At 56.2% G+C, this 23,248-nt stretch overlaps 1 protein-coding gene across 2 annotated transcripts in view; it reads right to left on the reverse strand.

Moving 5' to 3' along the window:
* GRK5 (G protein-coupled receptor kinase 5) overlaps window positions 1-23,248 on the reverse strand; it is a 192,667-nt gene that overhangs the window by 96,599 nt on the left and 72,820 nt on the right. For both annotated transcript variants that reach the window (XM_012739156.2, XM_076009754.1), the window contains exon 2: window positions 8,625-8,720. In XM_012739156.2, the coding sequence (XP_012594610.1) occupies window positions 8,625-8,720 (96 nt within the window). The remainder of the gene's footprint in view (window positions 1-8,624; window positions 8,721-23,248) is intronic.

Raw genomic sequence — 23,248 nt, forward strand, 5'->3', positions numbered from 1 at the left:
CTGTGCCAGCCCAGCGGGCCTGAAGGGGACTGGGTCACAAAGACACGTGAGACTCTGAGTGTCCTCTGGGGCCCACAGCCTCACCACGGGACATAAAGCCAACAAGGGGACAGGGAGACAGCGTCACCATTCTCTCTGCCCCACTGTGGAATCAGGCAGTGGGTCCAATCTTTATTCACTTAATTTTTAATTACACAAATAAGATGCCAATTCATTCTCCTTTTCAAAAATGACCTTACAGATAAAGTTAATGTCCCCTCTGACTTCCATTCCTTCCCCAGGGTAAGCATCGTTAGGACTCTGGGCTGCGGCCTTCCAGAACATATTTACGTCCTTTCAAAGAAACCCCCCAGGCCAGAGCAGGGTCTGGGCAGAATGCGATGCTACCAGCTTCCCCGGGTGTGCTGTGGGGTACGAGAATCAGGGCGGGCTTCCAGGAGGGAGAAGTTGGAGGTGGCTGCTCAAGAAGCAGTAGAATTCAGATGACTCCAGGCCAGGGTCCCTGGGACATCGGACCCACTTCACGTCAGCACGGAAATAGCTGGCCTCGTTCATCATTTGGAGCCAATTCAGCTGCTCAGAGGAACTCTAAAGCCCTCTCAAGGGGTCCTCAACCTCTGCCCTCAAACCACTACCACCGTGAGGATAATGATGATGACGGTAATGACAATTACGGCACTTAAGCAATACTCTGCTGGCCCTCCCACTGGTTCTAGAGATCGGTATTAGCGTCTCTAGTTCACAGACAAAGAAACTGCAACCCAGAGAAATTAAGCCACTTGCTTAAGGTCACACAGGACTGGGAGCAGCAGCACCACCATTTGACCTTGAGGGCAGTGACCGAGATCCTTCCACCAGACCTCACTGCTTCTCAAGGGTGGCCAGTGACATACAGCTTAGAACCTGCAACAATGCCTCGCACATAGTAGGAGCTCAACAAGTATCTGTTAACTGCAGCCGGGTGCAGTGGCGCATGCCTGTAGTTCCAGCTCACTGGAAGGCTGAGAGAGTAGCGAGTTCAATTCCAGCCTGGGCAACATGGTGAGATCCTGTCTAAAAACATATATATAAATTAACGTAAAGAAAGAAAGAAAGAATAAAGAGCACAGGCAATGGTGGTGAACAACTGAGTACTAGGCTAGTTCAAGGCAGTCTTTACATTGTTTTCGGGGCTTTTTCGTGTTAAGATTCTGTATCTTCCTCTAGGAATTCGCCGCAGCCCAGAGCTCCTGCTCCTGGGAGGAGTGAAGGCTTTGGCAGGAGGCGGTCCTGCAGGCAGCTCGGTCCCGAGTGAAGGCTTTGGCAGGAGGCAGTCCTGCAGGCAGCTCGGTCCCGGCCGCCCGCGAGGGCCCAGGCACCGCGGTGGCACACCAGATGCAGCAGCTACTTGCTGCGAACAGGCTCCTCGTAAACGTCAGCCCTGCCGGGGGCGGGGAGGGGGCCCTGATTTATTATATAGCTTTTGGACAGTTCCTACAGAAATATTGCCAAACAGTGGAATAATCAACTCTTTCACTCAAGCCTCCCCGGGCTTTTTTTTTTTTTTTTTATGAAAGAAAAAAGTACGCAATGAGCCTAAGCTAAATAAATAAAAATGCCACACTTTTGCCCAACAGACCTTTCTGCGTCACTGAGAAATATTTGCAGACCTCAACAATCTTTTATCTTCATGATGACGTTCCAGCCTTCCAAGTTTTGGACATTCTGAGAACTTCTTTGATTCGGGCTCCCCTAATGATCTTACACGAACAATTAGCCTATTAACTAATAACGCCATTATTTGATGTTTCACACGGCAGGCACTAGAGAACCCCTTCTCCTCTCTCGGTCTGTCCGCCCTCTGCCAGATCTGCGGAAAACCAGTTAGCTCGCGCCCAGGGCTCACACTGGACGCACGTGTGGCAGGGACTGTCTGTCTTCATGCTCATCTCTGCCAATCGCAGTTGTGCTTTGCAGGCTGAGGAGGGGACATCCACCCGTGCCATCCACGGTGCCAGCCATGGAGAGTCCAGGACCTCGGGGAACTCACACAAAAAGATGCCCTGGGAGGTGCGGAGTGACGCCACCTCCTCCAGGGAAGTTCGTCACTGCTCTCCGGCTCAGCAACCTGCTCCTCGCCATCACAGAGCTTCTTCCATCTGTCACCCCGTCTTTATTTCAGTCTCCGAGGCTCAGCCATGAATGACCTCCAGGGGAGCAGGGATCAGCTCTGTTTCCCCGTGGGTCGCACACAGTAAGTGCTCAATAAATACTTGTCGAATAAGCAAATGAATGTGCAGCATGGACTTATAAGACACAACAGGGAAAGAGACAGAAACGTCTCCCCTTTGGGCATGTGATGGCTCTCCTGCTTTGGGTACTGGCTGGGGCTATGTGCGAAACGTGCATGAGTCAGCATGATGGCAGGGAGGGAAAGGCGGGGGCTCCAGACCAGGGGACCGGACTGTCCTGGACGGGTCACTCTCCTCTTGGGACCTGCGTAACCACCTCTGAAATGGGTGGTTGGACACGATACTCCCCGGTTCCTCGAGCTGAGGAATCCGTGAAAATCTCGCCCAACTGTGATAAAGGACTTAAGCTACAGCTTTAGGGGAACTGGCCTGGGCCAGGAGCCACCCGCTCACCCTCCCCACGCAGTGGGTACCAGACTGTGGCCGAGTCGTGTGGCTGTGCCGAGCTGCCCATGCACGCCGTGAGGAGGGCAGGGACGCCAGGCTGGGGTGACGGTGGATGCTTTCTCCAGTGCCTCCTAGGGCGAGGCTTTTGTTACTTAAGTTTAAGCCATAGGCCAAGGTTAAATTTGGGTATGGCAGACACGTCACAAATTTTTTTGAAAGAGCCCTCACTTCAAATATTTCACCTCCTCACTCCTCCGTTCACCCAACATCAAATGAGCCCCTCTCATGTGCCAGGCACTCTCCTAGTAGAAACCAGCAAGACCTGTCACTATTAGAACATCCCGTCCAGCGTGGGAGACAGAAAAATACCCACGTCAACGAAATAGAAGACGACTTCAGAGGGAGCTACAGGCTAAGAACATCAAATAAACAGCCCTGCGTGAAAGGATGCAACTAGAGGGAGGGTACGGGTGCTTTTCAGAGGCTTCTTTGTGGAGATGATATTTGGGCTGAGACCCTGGAAAACAGTGTGGGGTAGAATGTTCCAGGTGGAGGGAACAGCAGGTGTACAGGCTCCGGGCTGGGGACGAGCTTTCGGTGTTCAGAGAACAGAAAGGTGAACAGTGCAGCCTGTGACGGGGGTGTGGGGCGAGCCGGGAAGAAGTCCAAGGCCAGCTCTCGGAGGCGGGGCCAGGAGGGGTGGGCAGGGCCCAGCGAGTCCACGCACTGGGCTGGAGGGAAATGTCATCTTTCTTTGCCCCAGCCTCTGACTGACACCTGGCACTTCCTCCAGCCACAAACGCAGACAGCCACCCGCAGTGATGCTAGCGACGCCCGGGACGCGCCACTGCCAGAAACCACAGGTCCCTCCACGTCACGCTTGCTGCAGACACCTGAAAATCTCACTGGGCTCTCTACGGACTCGAAATTACAACAGCTGTCAGACCAGCTGTCAGACCTGCTATTTAAAGTGTTAACAAAGAAGCACGTATCATTTTATGTCACAGATTTTTAATACCTTTATTTCAAAAGAACTGGCTTGCTTTGTAACCCTATGTATTCTGTTTTATACATAAAAGTGTCCTTCTGAGAAGGGGCCCACGGGCTTCACCTGATGGCCAAGTGTTTCTAAGCCACGGTGAGGCACTTGGGTCTTACTCCGCACGGGATGGAAGACTGCGGGCGGCTGCAGGAGGGCTGATCCGCAGGGTGCAGCTTTCGTATTTCAAAACCACTCGGCAGCTGGGGGGGGATGGGCATTGCTGTCGGCAGGAGGAGGCCGTGGGTTTAACTGACCACTGTTCATGACAAGCCTGAGGGGACGGCGTCCCAGGGTCCTCCTGACTTCTGCCCTCTGCTCCAATCAAGAGCCATCGCACCCGCCACCCCACGCCCCGAGGGGCCCTGTCACCTTGGCACAAAGCCTGCCCCGGGACATCCTCCCAAAGAGCCTCAGAGCGTGAGCTCATGTGTCCACAAGAAAAATAACTGTGGCATTGGGCACTGTTTGGTTTGTGTATTGGTCTAGAAAAGAAATGAAAGTTTTATTTAAGAAAGCCTTCCAGCGGGCCCCCAGCACAGACTGGGCAAACACCTCGGTGACAGGCTGTAAACAGTCGGGAAGGCCGGAGCCCAGCGGCCACTCTGCAGCCCTTGGTTCCCGCCGGCCCTCCTGTCCTCCCCGGCCTCTGTCGCACTCACACCGCCGTCTTTTCAGTACCCTCCGGCGGAACAGAAGAAGCCATTCCCACACGCCAGCACGCACATCCTCACACCCACCCGGGGAGTGGCCCTGCCAGGAGCCCTGCTGATTGACAGAGGGGCAGGCGGGGATGGGCCATGGGACGGGGTCCACGCACAGAGAAGAGCCGAGCCCTGTGCCCCCAGGCCCCCGCGTCAGAGTGAACAGGGTGGGGCCAGGCAGACCCTGGTGAGGGACTCTCGGGTGCTCCTGGGGCAACACCAGGAAGCTCTCGGGGCCTGGGCGAGGGGCTCTGAGGGTCTTGGTTTGGAAGGAGGGGCCTGGGAGGAGCACCAGGCCTTGGCAGGGCTAGTTCACCTCCAAGTCCCAGAAGATTCGACTCAGAGGAGGAGAGAAGTGGAGAGCCGGGGTGCACTGGGCTTTGAAGCTGGAACCAGGTTGCTATGGACTAAAGGTCTGTGCCCCCAAACTCCGAGCTGAAGCCAAGCCCCAGCATGAGGGTGTCTGGAGGTGGGCCTCGGGGAGGTATTTGGTCGTGAGGGTGGAGGCCTCGTGGATGGGGTTAGTGCCCTGATAAGAAGATCCAGGAGACAGCCTGCTTCCTGTCCCTCTCCACCACACGAGGACTCAAGGAGACGGCCATCCACACACCAGGAAGCGCGCCCTCCTCAGACACCGGGTCTGCCGGCGTCTTGATCCTGGGCGTCCCAGCCCCCACAACCAAGAGGAGTAAACGTCTGCTGCTTAGGCGGCCCAGACGGTGGTCATTTGTGATGGCAGCCGAGCTGAGACACAGGTTAAGTGAGAAGAAAGAAAGAGGCTGTCCACGCTGCTGGCGTGGACTGCAGCAGAGGTGACGGACAGCTCCGGAGCAGCCGGCTGTGCAGCGTCCAGTTCAGCTGAGCGGCCCCTTTGCAGGGCCTCCGGCTACAGAGAAGAGGCTGTTTTGGGGCGAAGCGGATTTTTTTTTTTTTTGTCTGCATTCGTTGGCATTTCAGGTTATGAGTTTCTCCAACACCTACTCTAGGATACAAGTGAGGCAAACAAGAAAAGCCAGGGAGCTCTCTGTGGTGTCGGTCCTCACGGCCGAAGTCCCCAACCAGGCTGCTTCCTCTCTTCAGCTTTCAGAATCTCCTTGTGTTTGTTTTATGCGTAATGTCCAGGCTTTTTGTCCTTAGTGGCAAGGACAGGGAACAAGGTACCTACTCCCTCTTGTCTGGAACTGGAAGTCCTATATTTCAGAGTTCAGATTTTAAAGAAGCACATAAATTAAATAAAGCAAAATGTTAAGGTGTCTTTAACCTGGAGGGCAGCTACAGGAATGCTCCATATGGCACTCTCAACGCTCTTCTGTTTATTGGAAACCCTTCCTAAGTTCAGCATTCACTTACTCATCCCTGCTCGTTCGTTCTTTCCTTCATTCATTCACCCAACGCGTGTCCATCGTGCCCCTCCTGTGAGCCAGGCAGCGACCACACAGTTGGGACTTCACAAGCCCCAACTCCTTCCCAGAGGGTCTTCCGCACTGGGCGGAGCGAACGCGCATCCACCGGCCGCTCAGGAACCTGCTCCGGCAGAAGAGGGAGGAGGCTCTGAGACACCCCGGCCAGGAACTGATTTCAATTCATAGGACAAAAGAGGCGTCTCCAAGGCAGCAGCCCTCAGACCCGCCAGTGCCCCGCGTGGCATTCGTGGCACGACCCCCTTCAGACAGCTTAGCTACAGCAGGGAAGCAAACGGCTCCCCAGGAGCCGGCTTCGCAGGCAGGGCCCTCCCAGTGAGCCCGGCCGTGCAGCCGCCCTGCCCCTCTCAGTCCCGCTTTGGAGATGATTTCCTCCTATTTCAAGCTCTCTCCTCCAAGACAACCCCAGAAAGGTCTCTCACATCAGCCCCATGGCTCTGGAAACGAGTGTAAGACGTTCCCTGGGGCCCACAGTGTGGGGGCGCCTCGATGGCCCTTCGGCAGCGTCTCAGTGGCACAACAAGAAAGGAATTCCCCCCCCTTCGTGTGAAGTAGGGTGAGGCAATTAGCGAACAGCACACATCTGTTTATACTCTTACCTCCAGTTATCTCTTGGGCTGTGAAGGAAGGCAAAAGGGAGGTGGGATGCGCAGGGATCGCGCAGAATTCAAAGAAAATTAATCACTTCAAAGGTCAGCTCATGGCCAGCGCGTAATTAGTTTGTGCCTTGCTAGGGCCCTTTGGGGGGGGGGGAGATAAAAGGCACCCCGCAATTCAGGTCGGGGTCCTTGCCCAAGGAGAGCGACCACTGCGTTGGGGCTCGAGGGCTCGGACCCTGGCTAGCCAGAAAATAAACCTCCTCTTGTGTGATTGCATCCTCGATGTCTCTGCTTTTCTGTCCGGTGGGGCTGTGGAAGGTTGGTCCCTAACAACAGCAAACGGGGAACAAGGTGACAGCCCTCTGTTGGGGAAAAGCTGGGCTCCGAATCCGGGAAAGGCATTCGGGTGGCCAGGAGACTCGCTGGCCCAAGGTGGAAATGACAAGGGCTGGGCTACCCAGGAGCAGGGACCTCGCTGGGCCCCCAGGGATGTGGAGCAATTGTGGCAACTGAGGCCCCCAGCCCCACCCCGGGCCCCATTCTCTCCAAGCCTGAGTTAGTACAAAGAACAGAACAGCCCCCGGGAGGTAACAGGGCTCTCCTGTCTCCCCTCTCAGAAGGTTCCCTGCGAATCCTCCATGGGCGACCCTCCTCAGCACGCTCCCATCCCCAGATCAGTCTCTCTTCTCCCCTCCAAGCCCTCCTCGTGCTTCCGGCAGAGTGAACAAGGACATCCAAGGCCCCAACACAGCAGGTCCCAAGCATGGTGGGAATTCCGGAAAGCAGGCTGAGTGCTGAGGGGAGTGGTCCCGGGGCTCCCGAGGAGGTTCCAGCCCTGCCCTTCACACCCGAGGTCTCCCGAGGTCCACTCCACCACCCTATGGCTGGGTTCACGGCCACTGTGTTCCAGCTGGGGAAACTGAGGCTCAGCAAGATTAAATAGGTTGTCATGTGGCCAGTAGAGAGGGTGGGATCTGGACCTATGTCTGCCTGGATCCAGAGTCCCTGATCCCACAAGCCAGTGCCACTCTTGGCCCTGAGAACACCCCAGGGACTCATCTGGTGGGGATTAGTAAGGATGGAAGGAAGGTCTTGAGGGCATCTTCCCTCAAGGTCCTTTAGCATGTCATTGCTATGTCTGCCTTCAATGGCCAACAGGTGTGTGCAGGCAGCTTCCTTTATTTCATAAACACCAACAAGGTGACTTCTCCTCTGTACAGGGCACACAGGGCAATCAGCTGCACCGCCCTCACAGTGCTCCCAGGGTATGTGGACCGTGCGGCCGGGGCTAGCACTAAGCAAGCCTGGGATGGCCTGTAAATCCCACCTGGCTTGGCCACATGGAGATACCACTTATGAAAGCTAAATAAACAGCCATGAGTGGCCTCATACCTAGTCCATGGCAGGCGCGGAACAGCTCACCCAAAGCCCTGGGCAGAAGTGCCCATGCGGAGCTCTGGGGAACCAGCACGCTGTGTCCAGTGCTCACGGGTCGGAGTCGTACAGAAAGTGCTCGGCACGGCCCTGCCCCCAACAACAAGCAGAAGAGGAGCCTCCACACGAGGCACGTGGGAGAAGGGCCAGCGCCGCCCAGGACAGAGGACCCCCACGCCTGCCTCCAGGAGCCTTGCCCAGTCACCCCGGCCTCCTCCCCAAGCCGTGTCCTGAGTGGGCGGGACAGACCTGCTGGCGTGTTTGGCTGTGCTGAGCCCACGGGGGGAGATAGGCTGCTGCAGAGGGGCCTGGCACGGGTGCTGGATAAGGGCACCGGGCGCCGCCGGGCTGGGTGACTCCGGGATGAACACAGACATCCCCGAGAGAGGGAAGGGGAGCCTGACACTCACCACCCCCCAGCTCCCAAGGGCAGGGCCCCCGGGCTCCAGGAGGGAAGGGTGGAAAGCCGGGCTTGCTGCTGGGCCTGGCCCACCTCCACCGCCCTCCCACAAGCAGTGCAACTTTAGCCGGTTATGGAACCACTCTGTGCCTCGGTTTCCCCATCTGAAAGGCTGAGTAAAATAACAGCTCCCAATGGATCACAATGGGTCACAAAGGGCAGAGATAATTCTGCTCATGCACAGCAGGTATTCAGCGAGTGCTAGTTATTTCTTTATGTCAGTTAGCAGGGTGTCAGCCTGCAGGGCCTGCCTGGTCTGCGCTGCCGTGTCAACTGCTGCGTCTCTGGCTCACTGCGCAGACGGCTCCGCAGCGAACCCGCTCCACGCTCCCCCGGCGGGACAGCTTACCTATGGTCCTTCGGAGGTCTTCACACTGGCTGACGTGCGGGAACTTCAGGATTTCCTTCCACTTCTTGCTTTTGCCTTTGCGCTTTCCTCCGCCCCCTGCAGAGATGGGGAGAAAGATGTCGGCTGAGCTGGCGCTGGTGCTGGCCAGGGCCCAGAGCCTGCGCCCACCCCAGTGAGCCTGTCCGCCAGCTTGCTGGGCTGAGACAGCGGGGACAGCCCAACACACACACCCGCATTGCCTCCCAGGCCCGCCCCGAGCCTGAGAGTCCCCTGCACGGTCCTGGTGCCCGTTTCCCCCGACAGCAGGCCATCCTGGGCTCCCCTGTCCCATTCACACCCGACGCCAGGCGTCTCTGTTCCTCCGCGGCATGGCACTTCCCACTGCTGTGCAGGCCACGTGGCGCCGGGTCTCTACCCCCGGCTGGACCACAGCCTTCCGGAAGCAGGCACCAGGCCTGTTACCGTAATGCTCCCTTTGGGCTTGGGAATCTGGTGGACTGCAGCCCCCATACTGCCCTCCTTTGTCCTCTTGTTTCCAGTGCAAAGTCCCCTTCCCCAGCTGGAGGCCAGATGCTGGGGGACACAGACCTCCATTTCCACTCGTCTTGGGTACCCCCTTCTTTTCCCTCCCTGCAAACCCCAGAGTCTGAGGATGCATGAAGGAAGGACTCCTGAGGGCTCGTCCTGCCTCTGTCTTCCCCAAAGCACACAAGTAATGAACACGCACGCATAAAGGACACGCATGTGTAATGAACATGCATAACACACACACACAATGAACATGCGTGTGGAATGAACAGGCACAAGTGATGAGCACGCGGAACTGAGCGAGGTGTGCGCCGCCTTCCTGTCTTCCTGGCAACTCCTATCTCATGGCTGGTGGACACATGGCAGAGCACTCAGGCGTGCAAACAGCAGGAGGGTGTCAACTTTGTGCCCGAGTGTCTCTGAGCCCACCAGCACTTGGTGCTTGGACCTGGCACTCTGTGTTATGTGGCTGTCACCCACCCCAACCTCCAACATGGTCCTTAGCTACCATGTGTCAGGGCCCTGTCTGACACAGCCTTTCGGGTCCCCAGTACCTCAGGATTTTAAGGGCCCTTTACCTGCATTCCCTGCTCCGGGTGGGCGTGCAGCCCCTCCAGTCTCTGACCCTCCTGGGAAGGGTCTGGCCAGGACAAGGTCCCTCATCTGCACCAGCAAACCCAGAGGTGCCAAGTGCAGCTGGGCTCCAGGCCCCCCAGGCTGGCCGGCCAGTCCCCACCTTGCTGCAGCCCTGTGGCCTCCCCTGCGGGCTGTGCAAGCCTGAGCGAGCACCCCGCCCTCCCTGCACCCTCGGCGGTGAACTGGGGACAGACAGCAGGACCTTCCTCTCGGGGCTGAAAGGAGGGATAGGAGATGGTGTGTGCTGAAGCAGGCATAGAGCTGGGGGTTCCTGACATCTGAGCTGCCCTGGAAAGCTGAGGTCGTGGCCCTTGTCGGCAAGTGGGCTGGCCTCTGAGGACGGGACCAGGACCCCGTCCTGGTGGCCAGGAAGCAGGAGAGGGAGCTGATGGGGGAAGGACAGAACGCCGGGTCCTCTGCCCTCGGCTCGTCCTGTCCTCGCCCAGCCCCAGCTCCTTCCTCTCAAGTCTCCGCAGATGGCAAAGGCCTCAGACTCCCAGGTATGGGACGAATGCACATTGGATACCTGCCATGGCCAGGCGCCACTTGAACATGATCTTGTTTAATCCTCAGAATGACTCTTTAAGGAAGAATCACTGGGCCCGTGTGATAGGTGGAGAAACAGACATCTGAGGTTCTGTAACTCACCAGCCAGCAGCCTATCGACCCCTCCAGCCGGGGCCACCACGCGTACACACACGTGCACATGGATAAGCCCTCCTGCCCACCCTGCCCTGGGCAGGCCCCTCACCTGCACCCTCCCGCAGTCTTCACCCTCTCTCTACAAGGTGGGAATGCTTATATTCCCTCTTGACGGATGAGGAAACTGAGGCATGGGGAGGAAAGGAGGAAGTTGACTATGGCCCCACAGCTCATAAATGGCAGGGCGGGATCCAGACCCTAGGCTCTTGCCCTTGCTCTCCTGTCTGCAAACCTCCCTTTTGGGTGTGCCGAATGCAAGAGAAATTCTCAGGGATCAAAGAGAAAGCTGGTGTAAGACCTCAAGAGTGACACGGCATCCGGTACCAATGCAGAGACAGGGCTGTAGCTGGGGTCCACACCTGTGAGCTCCCAAGAAAGCCAGCGACCAAACCGGAGGCCTGTGAGTTGTGGGTTTGACCCACACGCAGCTTGTCTGCCTGCTTGTTCGCTGAACCAGCTGCCAACATTTGAACATCAGCAGATTTCACACACAAATCCAGATCTTGGACCCCCTCTCACAGCCAGGCATCCCACATGGCAGGAACCAGCTGGAGCTGGGCAGCAGCTGCCCCGTGGACAGCACATGTGGCCTGCAGACAACTGCCCAGCTGCGGCCCTCATTGAGGCGGCCTGTGGGTCCACGTGTGCACGCCCAGGCAAGGGACGCCCTCTCGAGCCGTCAGCCCAAACCTTAGGTGGGCTGGCGTCACATGCTCCTGCCCTGCACCTCTCAGCCTGCCAGGCCTGTGACGGCCCTCAGGACTCAGCTGGTCACTCACCTTGATTCTCAGCCCTGGTGGGCATGAAGCGCCTTTTTTGTGGGTGGTAAAACATACATACAATTTATCAGTTTAACCATTTTTTAGGGGTACAATTCAGTGGCATTAGGTATATTCAAATTCTTTTTTTTTTTTTAAGACAGAATCTCGCTGCATTGCCTGGGCTAGAGTGCAGTGGCCTCAGCCTAGCTCACAGCAACCTCAAACTCCTGGGCTCAAGCCATCCTTCTGCCTCAGCCTCCCAAATAGCTGGGACTACAGGTGTACACTACCATGCCTGGCTAATTTTTTGTTTCTATTTTTAGGTGCCCAGCTAATTTTTTCTATTTTTAGCAGAGGCACGGTCTTGCTCTTGGCTCAGGCTGGTCTCGAACTCCTGACCTCAAGTGATCCTCCCGCCTCAGCCTCCCAGAGTGCTAGGATTACAGGAGTGAGCCACCGTGCCCAGCTGGTATGTTCAAATTCTTGTGCAACCATTACCATCATCCATCTCCAGAACCTCTTCATCATCCACACTGAAACTCCGTCCCCATTAAACACTAGCTCCTCCCAGTCCCTGGTAACGTCTATTCTACTTTTGTCTCTGGTAGAATCTAACTACTGCAGGTACCTCACGTAAGTGGAATCATACACTATTGTCCTTTTGTGTTGGCCTCTTTTACTCAGAATAATGTATTCAAGGTTCTGCTGTGGCAGGTGTCAGAATTTCCTTCCTTTTTCAGGCTGAATAATATTCTGCTGTGTGATGTACAACATCGTGTTTATCCATTCATCCATCAACAGACATGTGGGTGTTTCTACCTTTTTTTTTTTTTAGCTATTGTGAATAATGCTGCCATGAATATTTGCACACAAGTATCTGTTACAGTCGCTGCTTTCAGCTCTTTTAGGTATACAGCTAGGAGTGGAATTGCCAGATCTGATGGTAAATCTCTGTCTTTCTGAGGAACCCATGAAGCACTCTTGGCAATGCAGATTCCCAGGCTGAAGCCCAAGTTCTGTGATTGGAACCCAGGAATGTGACTTCTTCAAAGGCTCCCAGGTGGTTCTCAGGTAGCAAGTCTATACACACCAGGAGTCTATTTTACACACACACACATATGTGCATACTTTTTACAGACTTATTCATTAATTTAAGATAATGAACACAAATTCATCGATTCATTCAACCAGTATGTGTTGAGTAATTACTCGGCAGCGAGCCCTCCGCAGGTCCTGGGACACAGCTGTCACCAGCAGGGAGGACAGACATCAAGGCTTCACTTCAGTGCTTTTCAAACCTGGCAATGCCCCCCAGGGAACATCTGGCAATGTCTGGGGACATTTTTAGGGGTCACAACTGGGGTGGAGAGGTGCTGCTGGCCTCGAGTGGGCTCGGGCCAGGGCTGTGGTTAGACATGGCACTGGGCACAGGCCAGCCCCCCAGACAAAGAACGGTTGGCTCTCAAATGTCAACAGTAAGGAGGTAGAGAAATGCTGCTTTGTTTAATGGACTGCTTTGGCCAACACTTAGGACAAGAACAGGGGCCGTCAGCAGAGTGGCAGCTGTAGAGGTTCTTGCTGTAGGTGGAAAAGGTGAGACACCTCCAGGGTCCGGACTCCCCGGCCACTGCCCGTGATGGCGGTGGGGATTCCTCCCAATCGTTACTTCCCCTACTCCCAGAATAGGGCAGGGGAACTGCGGCGGGCAGCATAATGTTCCTCAAAGACACCCATGTCCTAATCCCCAGAACCTGTATGTTAGGTGACATGGCAAGTGAGCATTAAGGTTGTATATGGAATTCCAGACAAGGACAGGGACATTTTCCCGGATCATCTGGGCGGGCCAGTGTGGGAGGAGGAAGAGCAGACAGTGCTGGAGTGACGCAATGTGAGCACGATGGGACCCTCCACTGCTGGCTCTGGGGGCTGAGGAAGGTGCAGCTGACACAATGGCTCCTTAATTGCAACCTTTCACCAAGTGACCTGGCTAACTGGGTTAAGGCACGAATGCTTGCAGGAAGAAATGACAGCCTCTGGGCTTGGCACCGACCCAGGTGCTATACATCTTGTCCTCACTCAGGCGGTAGTGACCCCACTGACAGATGGGAAAGCTGAGGCCAGGGATGAGCGGGGCCAGTGAATGAACCACACACCCATGCAGGTGCAGCATCTTCTCCCACTGGCCCTGGCTCGCAGCTATTTCCTGTCTCCAGGGGCCTTGGGCTTTATTTGCTTTCCCAACCGATCCACCGCTGCCCAGGGTTTCCCTTCCAGGAAACGAGTTAGTGACAAGGACACAGTCCCCGCCCTCGTGGATGTCCAGCTCAACCCATGCATCAAAGAGCAAAGGCTGCAGCCATGCAGGGAGGCTGCGTGGAGGAAGGTGGCCTCTGCGGGAGGTGGGAAGGAGCCCAAGGCAAACCTGGAGAAAGATGGGAAAGAGGAAGGGGCAGGTGTCCCCTGACTCATGGCTTCATGCTCCCGCTGGCCCCGTGGAGGGCACAGCCTTGAGGAAGGAACATGACTTACCAGGCGCCACCCTTTCCCTTCTGCCGTCTCCAGACCTGGGGGCCCTGGCTGCCCGCAGTAGTCTTGCACTGGTGCCCTCTTGCCAGGCTGGGGGCAGTGGGATGGTGGCAGGGCCAGAGGAGGGAGAGTGGCCATAGGAGAGGTGGGCCCCAGCAGGAGGCACAGCCTGGCATGAACGGAGCGCAGGACTGGGGCGGGGCTGGGAACCTAACTCATGATAAACAGCTACCATTTCTTAAGCCTGGCCAGGCACTCGCCACAGGGGAGCCACTGAGAGGCCAACTGGGTTCCTTTTGCTCCTGTAGGTGCCCCCAGGGAGAATGAAAGGATCATTTCAAAAAAAAAAAAAAAAAACTGCCCCAGGAAAAGAGGCTGTCACTGTCAGGGAAGAAATCGGTGTGCTGTCATTCTTGTTGGGGTGTGTTTGAGCTTTGAAAGGCAGAGACTGAGCTGAAAGGGACAAGCCTAGGGTGGACTTCGAGGGTCCTAGGAAGGCCTCGCCATCCCAGTGGGGCGGGGTGTGGCCCCACAGTGGAGTCCCAGAGCATCCCGGGACTGGCCCAGCACAGTACGCGGAGCTGCCGGCACAGTCCCCTCCTCCAAAGGACCCTGACAAAACCCACAGAGACCAGCACAGTCTCAGATCTAATTCGCTGGACTCCTTTGAGCCCAAAGGCTTCACTACCATCCATCCTCGGAGGACAGGGACAGACCTTTGCAAAACAGTTGACTCTGGACCACTTCTGTGGTCTTTCTCGTACTTCCGGAGTCGGGGGGACAATCTGCACTGTTAGCACGCCATCTCGTTCAACCCTCACACCAGGCCCGAGAGGTAGGCCCTACTATTGAACCCATTTGACAGAGCGGGGACAATCTCAGACAGGCAAGAACCTCGCCTCAGATCACTCAGGCAGTTCGTGTCCCAACCTGAACCAGCACTCAGGTGATCTGACTCTTAGTCCAATGTGTTTTTTATCTCTGGTGACAAGTGAGCAACTGATCAGAGACCGACTCCACGAGGGACAATGAGGAAGGCTGTGCGCATTTGTTGAAAAGAGCTTCCTTCTTGTCCTTAAATCAGCGGTTCTCAGCGTGGACCGGCACATGACTGGGAACTTGTCGGAAATGCAAATTCTTGGGCCCCACCCTGGACCGCCCGGCTCCCTCTCGGGAGAGGCCAGCACCTGTGTTTCCACCACCCCTGGGTGATGCTGCCGCACTCTCACTTTGAGAGCCGCTGCCCTAAATTAAGAGAAAGCCCCTGAAAGTCACTCGGGAAAGGGGACGGGGGACCCCTCTTTCTGAGGAGTTCTCCTCTGACTGTTATTTCCGCCCCGCCTACTTTTTGTAAAAGGATCTGAAGAAACACACAGAGGTCTGGGCCCGGTCACTGAAAGTATTCCCCCCAGCCCCAAAGTGTGGTGGTGCCAGGCTCCCCTCTGGCAAGTCACCGTCCTGCCCGACCTGAGCCACGCATTCTTCTCACAGCAAGGTGCTTTGCAGCCCTGAAGCCACTGACAGGGCCCCTCGCAGGGACAGAGGTCAAATTGCAAGAGGACCCTCCTGTCCCAGAAAGCCCGAGGAGACTGCTGGGAGAGCACCCCTCGCCATGGCCTTGGGGGGTCCGGGTCAGCGAGATGGCCGTGGGACCGCTGCCCCGGCCCCCAGGCCCTGACTGGCAGGACCCACCTCAAACCTCACGCCCGTCACCACCACACGCACCGCACAGCCTACCGGGTGCCCTTTTGCATTCTGATGGCCATTGGACCTTTACTATTTACAAATCCCAGGGGATGGGAATGCCGGGATCTGCGGAGGACCTGAGTGGCTCTGTGGGCCTGAGGAAGGGGGGCCTGTCTTCCCGGGGCCATGTTCCTCCAGGACACACGCTGGACCACACCAGATCCACTCACTCCTTTGCACAGGCCCCCGCTGGCCACTGGAGTAGAAGAAAGAATCTGAATGGCCTTTGTCCCTGGCTCCTGGGAGGTAACCTCCAATTCCTCAGAATTTTCAGAGTGATAAGTGTCTCTTTTATTCAAGGTTGGCCCCGGAGCCATACCTGAGCTTATGGTACCACGATGACTCAGGATGGGGGCGGGCCACGCCACAAAGACCAGCCACGGGATCAGAAGGCCGGGGCTCTGAGCCACGTGATGCCACCCTCACTTCCAGGGCGGGACGAGGGCTGGAGATCTCAACCACGTGACCAACAATTCAACCAACCATGCCTATGTCGTGAGACTCCAATAAAAACTGTGGACACAGAGGCTTGTGGGTGCGTCCTGGTTGGTAATCACACCATCCATGTGCCGGAGGTGGCGCACCATGGCGGCTTCACGTTTGGGACTCCCCCAGACCCTGCCCTGTGCGTCTCTCCACTGGGCTGGTTTGGATATAACGAAACTGTAAGGCAGTGCTCTCCTGAGTTCTGCGAGTCATTCCAGTGAATTATCAAATCTGAGGGGCTCAGGGGAACTCCTGAATTTGTAGCCATCGGCAGCAGTGCCAGTAGCCCGGGGACCCCCAGACTGGTGGCTCGTGTCTGGAGTGAAGGCAGTCTTGGGACTGCGCTCTTCGTCCACCAAGGCTGCACTAACTCTGGGTAGTGTCAGAACTGTGCGGCAGCCATCAAGGCCACCAAGTCCTCAGGACCCTCAGCCCTGCTCAGTATCCGTCTTCCAGAATCCTAGTTCGAAAAGTCCCAGGGAGCAAGTCTGACTGGCCAACTCATCTTCTCTCTCCAGGCCACAGGTCATGGGCCAGGCTAGAGTCTGGAACCATCCAAGCAGTCTGGTCCCTGCAGATGGAGAGGGCAGGGGAAGTGGTGGGGCCAGAGAGCAGCAGGACCCCCAAGCCCTGGTTCTGAGCAGGAGCCCTGAGGTGGGGCCGGCACAGCCAGAGGCAGCAGAAGTGAGGCCTCAGAAGCCACCGCCCCTCTTCCAAAACAGTCTGGGGCCTTGGGGCTAATTAAGGCAGAAGGACTGGGGTAAAGAGGAGCACAGGCTGCAGAGACCCCAGCACTTCACAGCAAGACCCCTCCCATGGGAGGGCTTGTGGCTTAGAAAGGTCAGTGTTATGCTAATGTAAGAGACCACGATAGTTAGAAATGCAAATGCAAATTATGTCATTAGAAATGCAAATTGTGTCCTGAAGCAGGTCTTTAGATACGCATTTGGGTTGCGGGAGCCATGAACATTAGACGCTGCTCTCAGCATATTTTAACCACAGTCCAGGAGGTTCTTAGGTGTCCCAGTGACTGTGCGTGTTAGGCTCACCCCACCGTGTTCCCGGCCACAAAAGGCCGATGACTCACCCGGGCCAGTCCAGTGGAAGGCAGTGTTACGATTCCGCCTGTGATGCCCGTGGGGCTAAAGAATCTGTCCAGTCCTTTTCTTCCCGGGGAAGCTTTCAGGACTCGGCTTCCACTGCACTGCCATCAGGGCTGGTTTTCCAGAAAATATGACCACGGGGAGGCCGTGGGTGTTCTCGGAGTGAGAGCCAGCCCAGGAAAAGCGGAGGAGGCAGGTGTTCTGATGAGGATGGGCCACCCCTGCGCCTGCTGCCTCCACCCCTGCCCTCCCCACCGCTGATATTTCTTCCCCATCCACCTGGCTCTGTCACCTTTGCCACCACCAGAGTGGCACCCCCGGCTGAAACTGATGAGGTGGGTGTGCGGCCTCTCACTGACTCAAAGCCTCTTTTCATCCGTCCCCAAACAAGGTGAGGTCCCAATTACAGCGCCCAATGGGGAGGCTGCGTCACCGAGTGACTCAAGCCTTTTCAGAAGCGACCTGACTCCAGCCAGGTGTACTTGGGGTGGCTGCAGCCCACAGGGCATGTTCCCCAGCCCAGCGCACTTGGCAGCCACTGCAAAAGGAGATGGGCCCCTGGTGCAGGGTGGTGGTTAGGAGAAAGCACTGCCCCTCTAGCCTCAGTTTCCTCATCTGGGATCCAGGAGGGTTGTGCCAGGACAGGGCACAGACCCCTTTCTGCCTAGAGTTTTTCTTTAAGAGCCCCCCAGAGGTGAGGCGAGTGATGAGGGACAACACGGTGTGGGTGGGGCAGGGGGTGGGGGTGGGCAGACACAGGCCAGGGCCTCGTCCGACCTTGTGGCTCTCGCCTTCTGAAAACACGCAGCGCTTGGTAGCGCTTGGCCTCGCCCCTGCCTCTGTGCACCCTCCTTCACGAGGCTCTGCTGGACACGAATCCAGGGGACTCCAGCCTCGATCTTCCCCGCCCTGTCTCTCCACTGCTGCACATGAGGCACCAGTGCTCAGGAGCCGGGGCCCTGGTGTCCCACGAGCGCCCAGCGCCTTCCTAGCTGGGCGTAGGCCCCGGGGCTGAGCGAGAGGGAAGAGGCGTGGTCTGGGGACAGAGCCTGTCCCTGTCAAGGGTGCTTGCCACAGCGGGGCACCGCCGCCAGCTTCACCTCGTGGCAGGCACTGGCCCTCTCCACATAAGGAGAACCACTTCAGAGACGTAAGGAACCGGCCCGAGTCACGCAGGAGCCAGCCCCAGCTTCCGTCCAAAGGGCTGACGCTCTGATGTGGGCACCACCAGGCCAGAGAGCAACCTGCCAAAGCGCAGCAAGGCGAGGAGGAGGAGCATGGAGGGAGGGAGGGAGGGGCTGCCCGGCTGCTCGGTCTGGGGCTTGCATCACCCCGAGGACCCACCGGGAGGGTGGGCAGGAGCGTGGCGGGGGGCAGGAGCGTCAGCACAGCCCAGCCCCCAGTGGCCCCACCCTCTGCAGGACCAGACGTGGGGAGCAAAGACACACAGTCCTCCTGACCCCAGAAGGTTCCGTGGTGCCACAGGTCTCAGTGGCAAGCGCCTGAAGCCTCCCCGTCGGACGGCGTGAGGCGAGTGGGGCAGCGCAGGGCGTGTGAGGCCTGTGGTCTGCGGGCAGGTTCCGGCACCTCCGGGCCCCACCTCTCGCCGCACCACAGATGGGGTTTCTGGAGCAGAGAAACCTCAGCCACAGCCAGAGGAGCCCACAACCTCAAATGAGGAAAACCAAAACCAACAGCAGGCCCAGGAGCTGGTCACCATGGGGACATGGAGACAGGCCCTCCCAGCACGGGGAGCTGAGGGCGGAGCACCTGGGGCAGGAGGAGAGGCCAGGGACAGTCCTTCCCGGGAAACCCTCACGGTGAGCGGTGAGCGCAGTGCTGAGGCTGAGCCACCTCCCACCAAAGGCTGCCTCCCAAGTGACAGCTGACAGCTACACTGTCTGCCAGGGGCTTTCACGCCCACTGCCTCTCGGCCTCTTGACTGCAATATAAGAGGGTGTCACTGCATTGTTATCTGAGCCCTGCCACATACAAGGTGTGTGGCCTTATTTAAGTCACTCAGTGTTTTCTCCTGCAAACTAGGACATTGCCACTCACTTTGTATTGCTGTGTTAAGGATTAGCACCGCACGTGCAAAGTACCTACACAGCGCAGGTGCCATTAGATCTAGCCATTGCCACCACCACCGCCACCACCATCATCACCATCACTACCACCATCATCATCACCGTCACCATCATCACCACCACCAGGCTATGTGTGGATGAGAGAACTGAGGACACAGAGCTGGTAAGGAACAAACAGCAGGTCTCAAGTCTAGGTCTTCTGACTTCTGACTCTAGGTTCAGCCATGTCTCTCCCCTACTGCACCCCCCACACCGAACACACGCAACTTCCCTACCAGCATGATGCCAGCGTCTGTCCCAATGCTGCCAGGGGCTGCCACAGGAAGTCACGCAGGGGCCCACGATTAGGCCCCACTCTCTCTCTGAGCCCCCCTCCCCCCTTACCTTCACTCACTGCCCTCTAGCCGCACTCTACCCTCAGCCCCCCCAGGCGTGTTCCCGCCTGAGGACTCTGCTGTAGCTCAGGAGTTGGTACATTTCTTCTGTAAAGGGCCAGACGGGGTCTGGGTCCCATAGACGAAATGTAAACAAATGGGCATGGCTGCATCCCAATAAAACTTTATTTACAAAAACAGGCTGCAGTTGCATTTGGCCCCGAGAGGCCCAGCCTGTCTTATTCCCTCTGCTCTGGCCCTTCCCTCTGTCTGGAACCCTCTTCCTTCTCCGTGGGGAGCAAACAGCCTCACAGTCAACACATTCACCTCCTTTAGGTTTCTGCACAGCTCTCACTTTTCCATGGGGCTGAATCATTTTTTAAAAATAATTTATTAAAGTGAAATTCATATAACACAGAATTAACCATATCAGAGTGAACAATTCAATGGCACTTAGTGCATTCACAACGGCATGCTTCCCCCACCTTCATGCAGCTCCAAAACACTTCCATCACTCAAAAGTGTTAATAAACACTCTGATCACCCTTCTTTTTTTTTTTTTTTTTGAGACAGAGTCTCGCTTTGTTGTCCAGGCTAGAGTGAGTGCCGTGGCGTCAGCCTAGCTCACAGCAACCTCAAACTCCTGGGCTTGAGTGATCCTTCTGCCTCAGCCTCCCGAGTAGCTGGGACTACAGGCATGCGCCACCATGCCCGGCTAATTTTATATATATATATCAGTTGGCCAATTAATTTCTTTCTATTTATAGTAGAGACGGGGTCTCGCTCTTGCTCAGGCTGGTTTTGAACTCCTGACCTTGAGCAATCCGCCCGCCTCGGCCTCCCAAGAGCTAGGATTACAGGCGTGAGCCACAGCGCCCGGCCTGATCACCCTTCTTAATGCCACAGTCTGCCCCGGCCGCCGCTCCACTCTCGAATCCCTCTTTCTTTTCCTTGCAATGGTTGATTCCTGCTGCACATTCACCTTGCAAGGCATGGCGGACTGAGCTCGCTGCTCACTGCTGCCCGCGCCCGGCCCTGCACTGGAACGCAGACTTCACAGGCAGGCAGGCTCTCTGCTCGGTTCCCTGCTGTCCCCCAAGACCTAGAAGGGTGCTTGGACACAGAACGCACTCGCTCAATCTGTGATGAATGGACAGATAAACAGATGGGCAGGAGGGCCAGAAGGGAAGAAGAGATGGCTTCCAAACGGACTTAGAGCCACACCGCACACCTCGCACAGGCTTCTCTGAGCCTCCATTTTGCTCCCTGAAAATGGGAACGCAGCCACCTTCCCAGCGAGGGGTAAGACACACACAGCCTCCCGGCCCTGCCCTGGGTGCGTCTCTTCCCACTGCACGGTCGGTTATCCTGACCCTGGGCCAGGAGCCCCTTCTTCTAGGGTGGCTTGGGAAGAAAGAACAGGACTCGCGACAGACGGGCAGGGTTGGACCGCTGACTCCCGTCCACAGCTGAGTGACCACAGGCCACTTCCCCAACCTCTCTGAGCCACAGTTTCCTAGCTGGCGTAATAACCAAATGCCCTTTGCAAGGGTGGATTGCAGAACATGCTCAAAGCCCTTGCACTGCGCCAGCAGGGGGTGGGCTGCTAAACCAATTGCAAGCCCACCCCCTCCCATCCCAGCGCCCCTGTCTCTTTTTTTTTTTTTTTTTCTTTTTCTTTTTTCTTATTTTGGGCCTCACGCAGAACTTCCTCTGCGTCTCTTTAAGACATTTTCTTCAAGAGAAAGCAGACCCCAGTCCTCTTGCAAACACTATCGACCGTCTTCAAAATGACCTTTCCAAGGAAAATAATTTTTTAAATGTACTTTTGTGCTCACTGTGCCTTTGCCCACACTGGTTTTCACAGTTGAGAAAGCCTGGCCACAAAAATTGACTTTTCACTACAAGAGTAATCGCCTTCTCTCAGCAGAGCCCAAATTTGGTCACTTTTGTCTTCAGTCTGTTTGCTCTGTTTGAAGGAGAGGAGAAAGTGGGGGACAGGGGGTAAGGGACCCCCGAGCAAAGCCCCTGGCAGGCAGGCCGGCCCCTGCAGCACAACTGTGGCTATTTTGTTGGAGAAATAAACAGAACTATTTGCTCAGGAAAAATTCCCCAACTTTTCATAAGATATTCATGAAAATATTTGCATTTCCCTGTGAGTAATGATTACTTCTACTCTCCCCAGAAGTTTTGCATCACCTACTTAAAAGAAGCTGAACAGACTCTTTAGAAATCCTTCCCAATCAGAATCCGCCCAGCGTCTGGGCAAGCTGTGACGTGGACACGACTGAGTACGCACGCACAGGCCCGGGAAGTCTGAGGCACGAAATGCTCGGGGTGAGCGAAGCCCTGGCCTAGGGCTTCACCTCCCTGATCTCCGAGCCTCGCGACAACACGGCAAAGTAGATTTATTTTGCAGATGAAGAAACAAGCCCAGAGAGGACAAGTATCTGGCCCACGGTCACACAGCTGCTAAGAGGCTGAGCTGGGATTTGAACCTAAGAATGTCTGGTTCTTAAGTCCCAAGTCCCAGTCCAAGAGGATGACACAGAGTTAGCTCAGGGGACAGATGGGAGCTGGCCCTGAGGAAGGTGCCCCGAAGTCTGAAGCCACAGATGCCCACAACAAGCACCCCACAGACGTACCTGCAGAGGGAAGAGTCCCCGGTGCAGAGATAAAATCTCCCAAACTGGAGTCCAGAAGAAAAGTTCCTGATTCCTACCTGCTCCCCACAAGGTCTCCCCATCTCAGCCAGTGTCACCACCATCACCTGGTCACTTGGGCCACACACCAAGGTGCCATCCCTGATGCCACCCTCCTCACCGCCTCTGTGGGGAACAGTTCCCCGGACGGCCGGTGACTCCTGCTCTGTGGTCTCTGCCACACTGATGAGAAGCTCATCAGAAGAGTCCTCAGGTCCCTGCAATGAATCTGCGAGCTACTGAGCTACACCCTGAGGAAGGCAAAGGAATCCCACTCTTTGTGCTCCTGGACATGACCAGAGAGCCTCACCTTGGGTTCTGCAGCACTGGCACTTTGTCTTTAAAGACCAGCTCAAGACAGCATCTCTCTAGAAAGAACTCTTTCTTTCGAGGGCTGTGTAAATTCTTGACCCAGTAAAGCCACTTTCTGGGGCCCTACTCACCCCAACAGCAGCAGGGCTGGAGCCCAGAACTGTCCCTTCCAAGCTTCCTCCAAAACCCATTGCAGTGCAGTGAAATTCCTAAGGGATTTAGAGTTAGGCAGGCCAGGGTTCACATCTGGTTTTATGTTCATAGCTGTGTGACCCTGGGCAAGCTGCTTACCCTCTCTGAGGATCAGATTCTTTAAGTGTAAAATGGGGAGATACCACCCTCTTCAGAAGGATGCCAGGGGACTAAATGAGATCATGGATAGAAAGTGGTGAGCACTAGTTGGCGCTCAGTGAATGTGAACTGCCACCGTTACTTTCTACCCTAATCCTTGACCTCAGGTGAGGGTCCCAGGACCTGGGGGTTGAAAGGGCCCTTACCTGTCCTTGACTCAGCCTCTCCCAGCACTCCCACTGGACCCTGCACCCCCTCAGTATGCCTCCTTCCCAAGGCCTTCCCAGTTCAGCTCTGCCGCCCCCAAATCCCTCCCATCCATCCAGCACACTCTGCAGGGACCCACTTAGTCTCTGGCACACAGTCCCTG

This window comes from Microcebus murinus, chromosome 14 (assembly GCF_040939455.1).
Source record: "Microcebus murinus isolate Inina chromosome 14, M.murinus_Inina_mat1.0, whole genome shotgun sequence".
In the NCBI taxonomy this organism is placed as follows: domain Eukaryota; kingdom Metazoa; phylum Chordata; class Mammalia; order Primates; family Cheirogaleidae; genus Microcebus; species Microcebus murinus.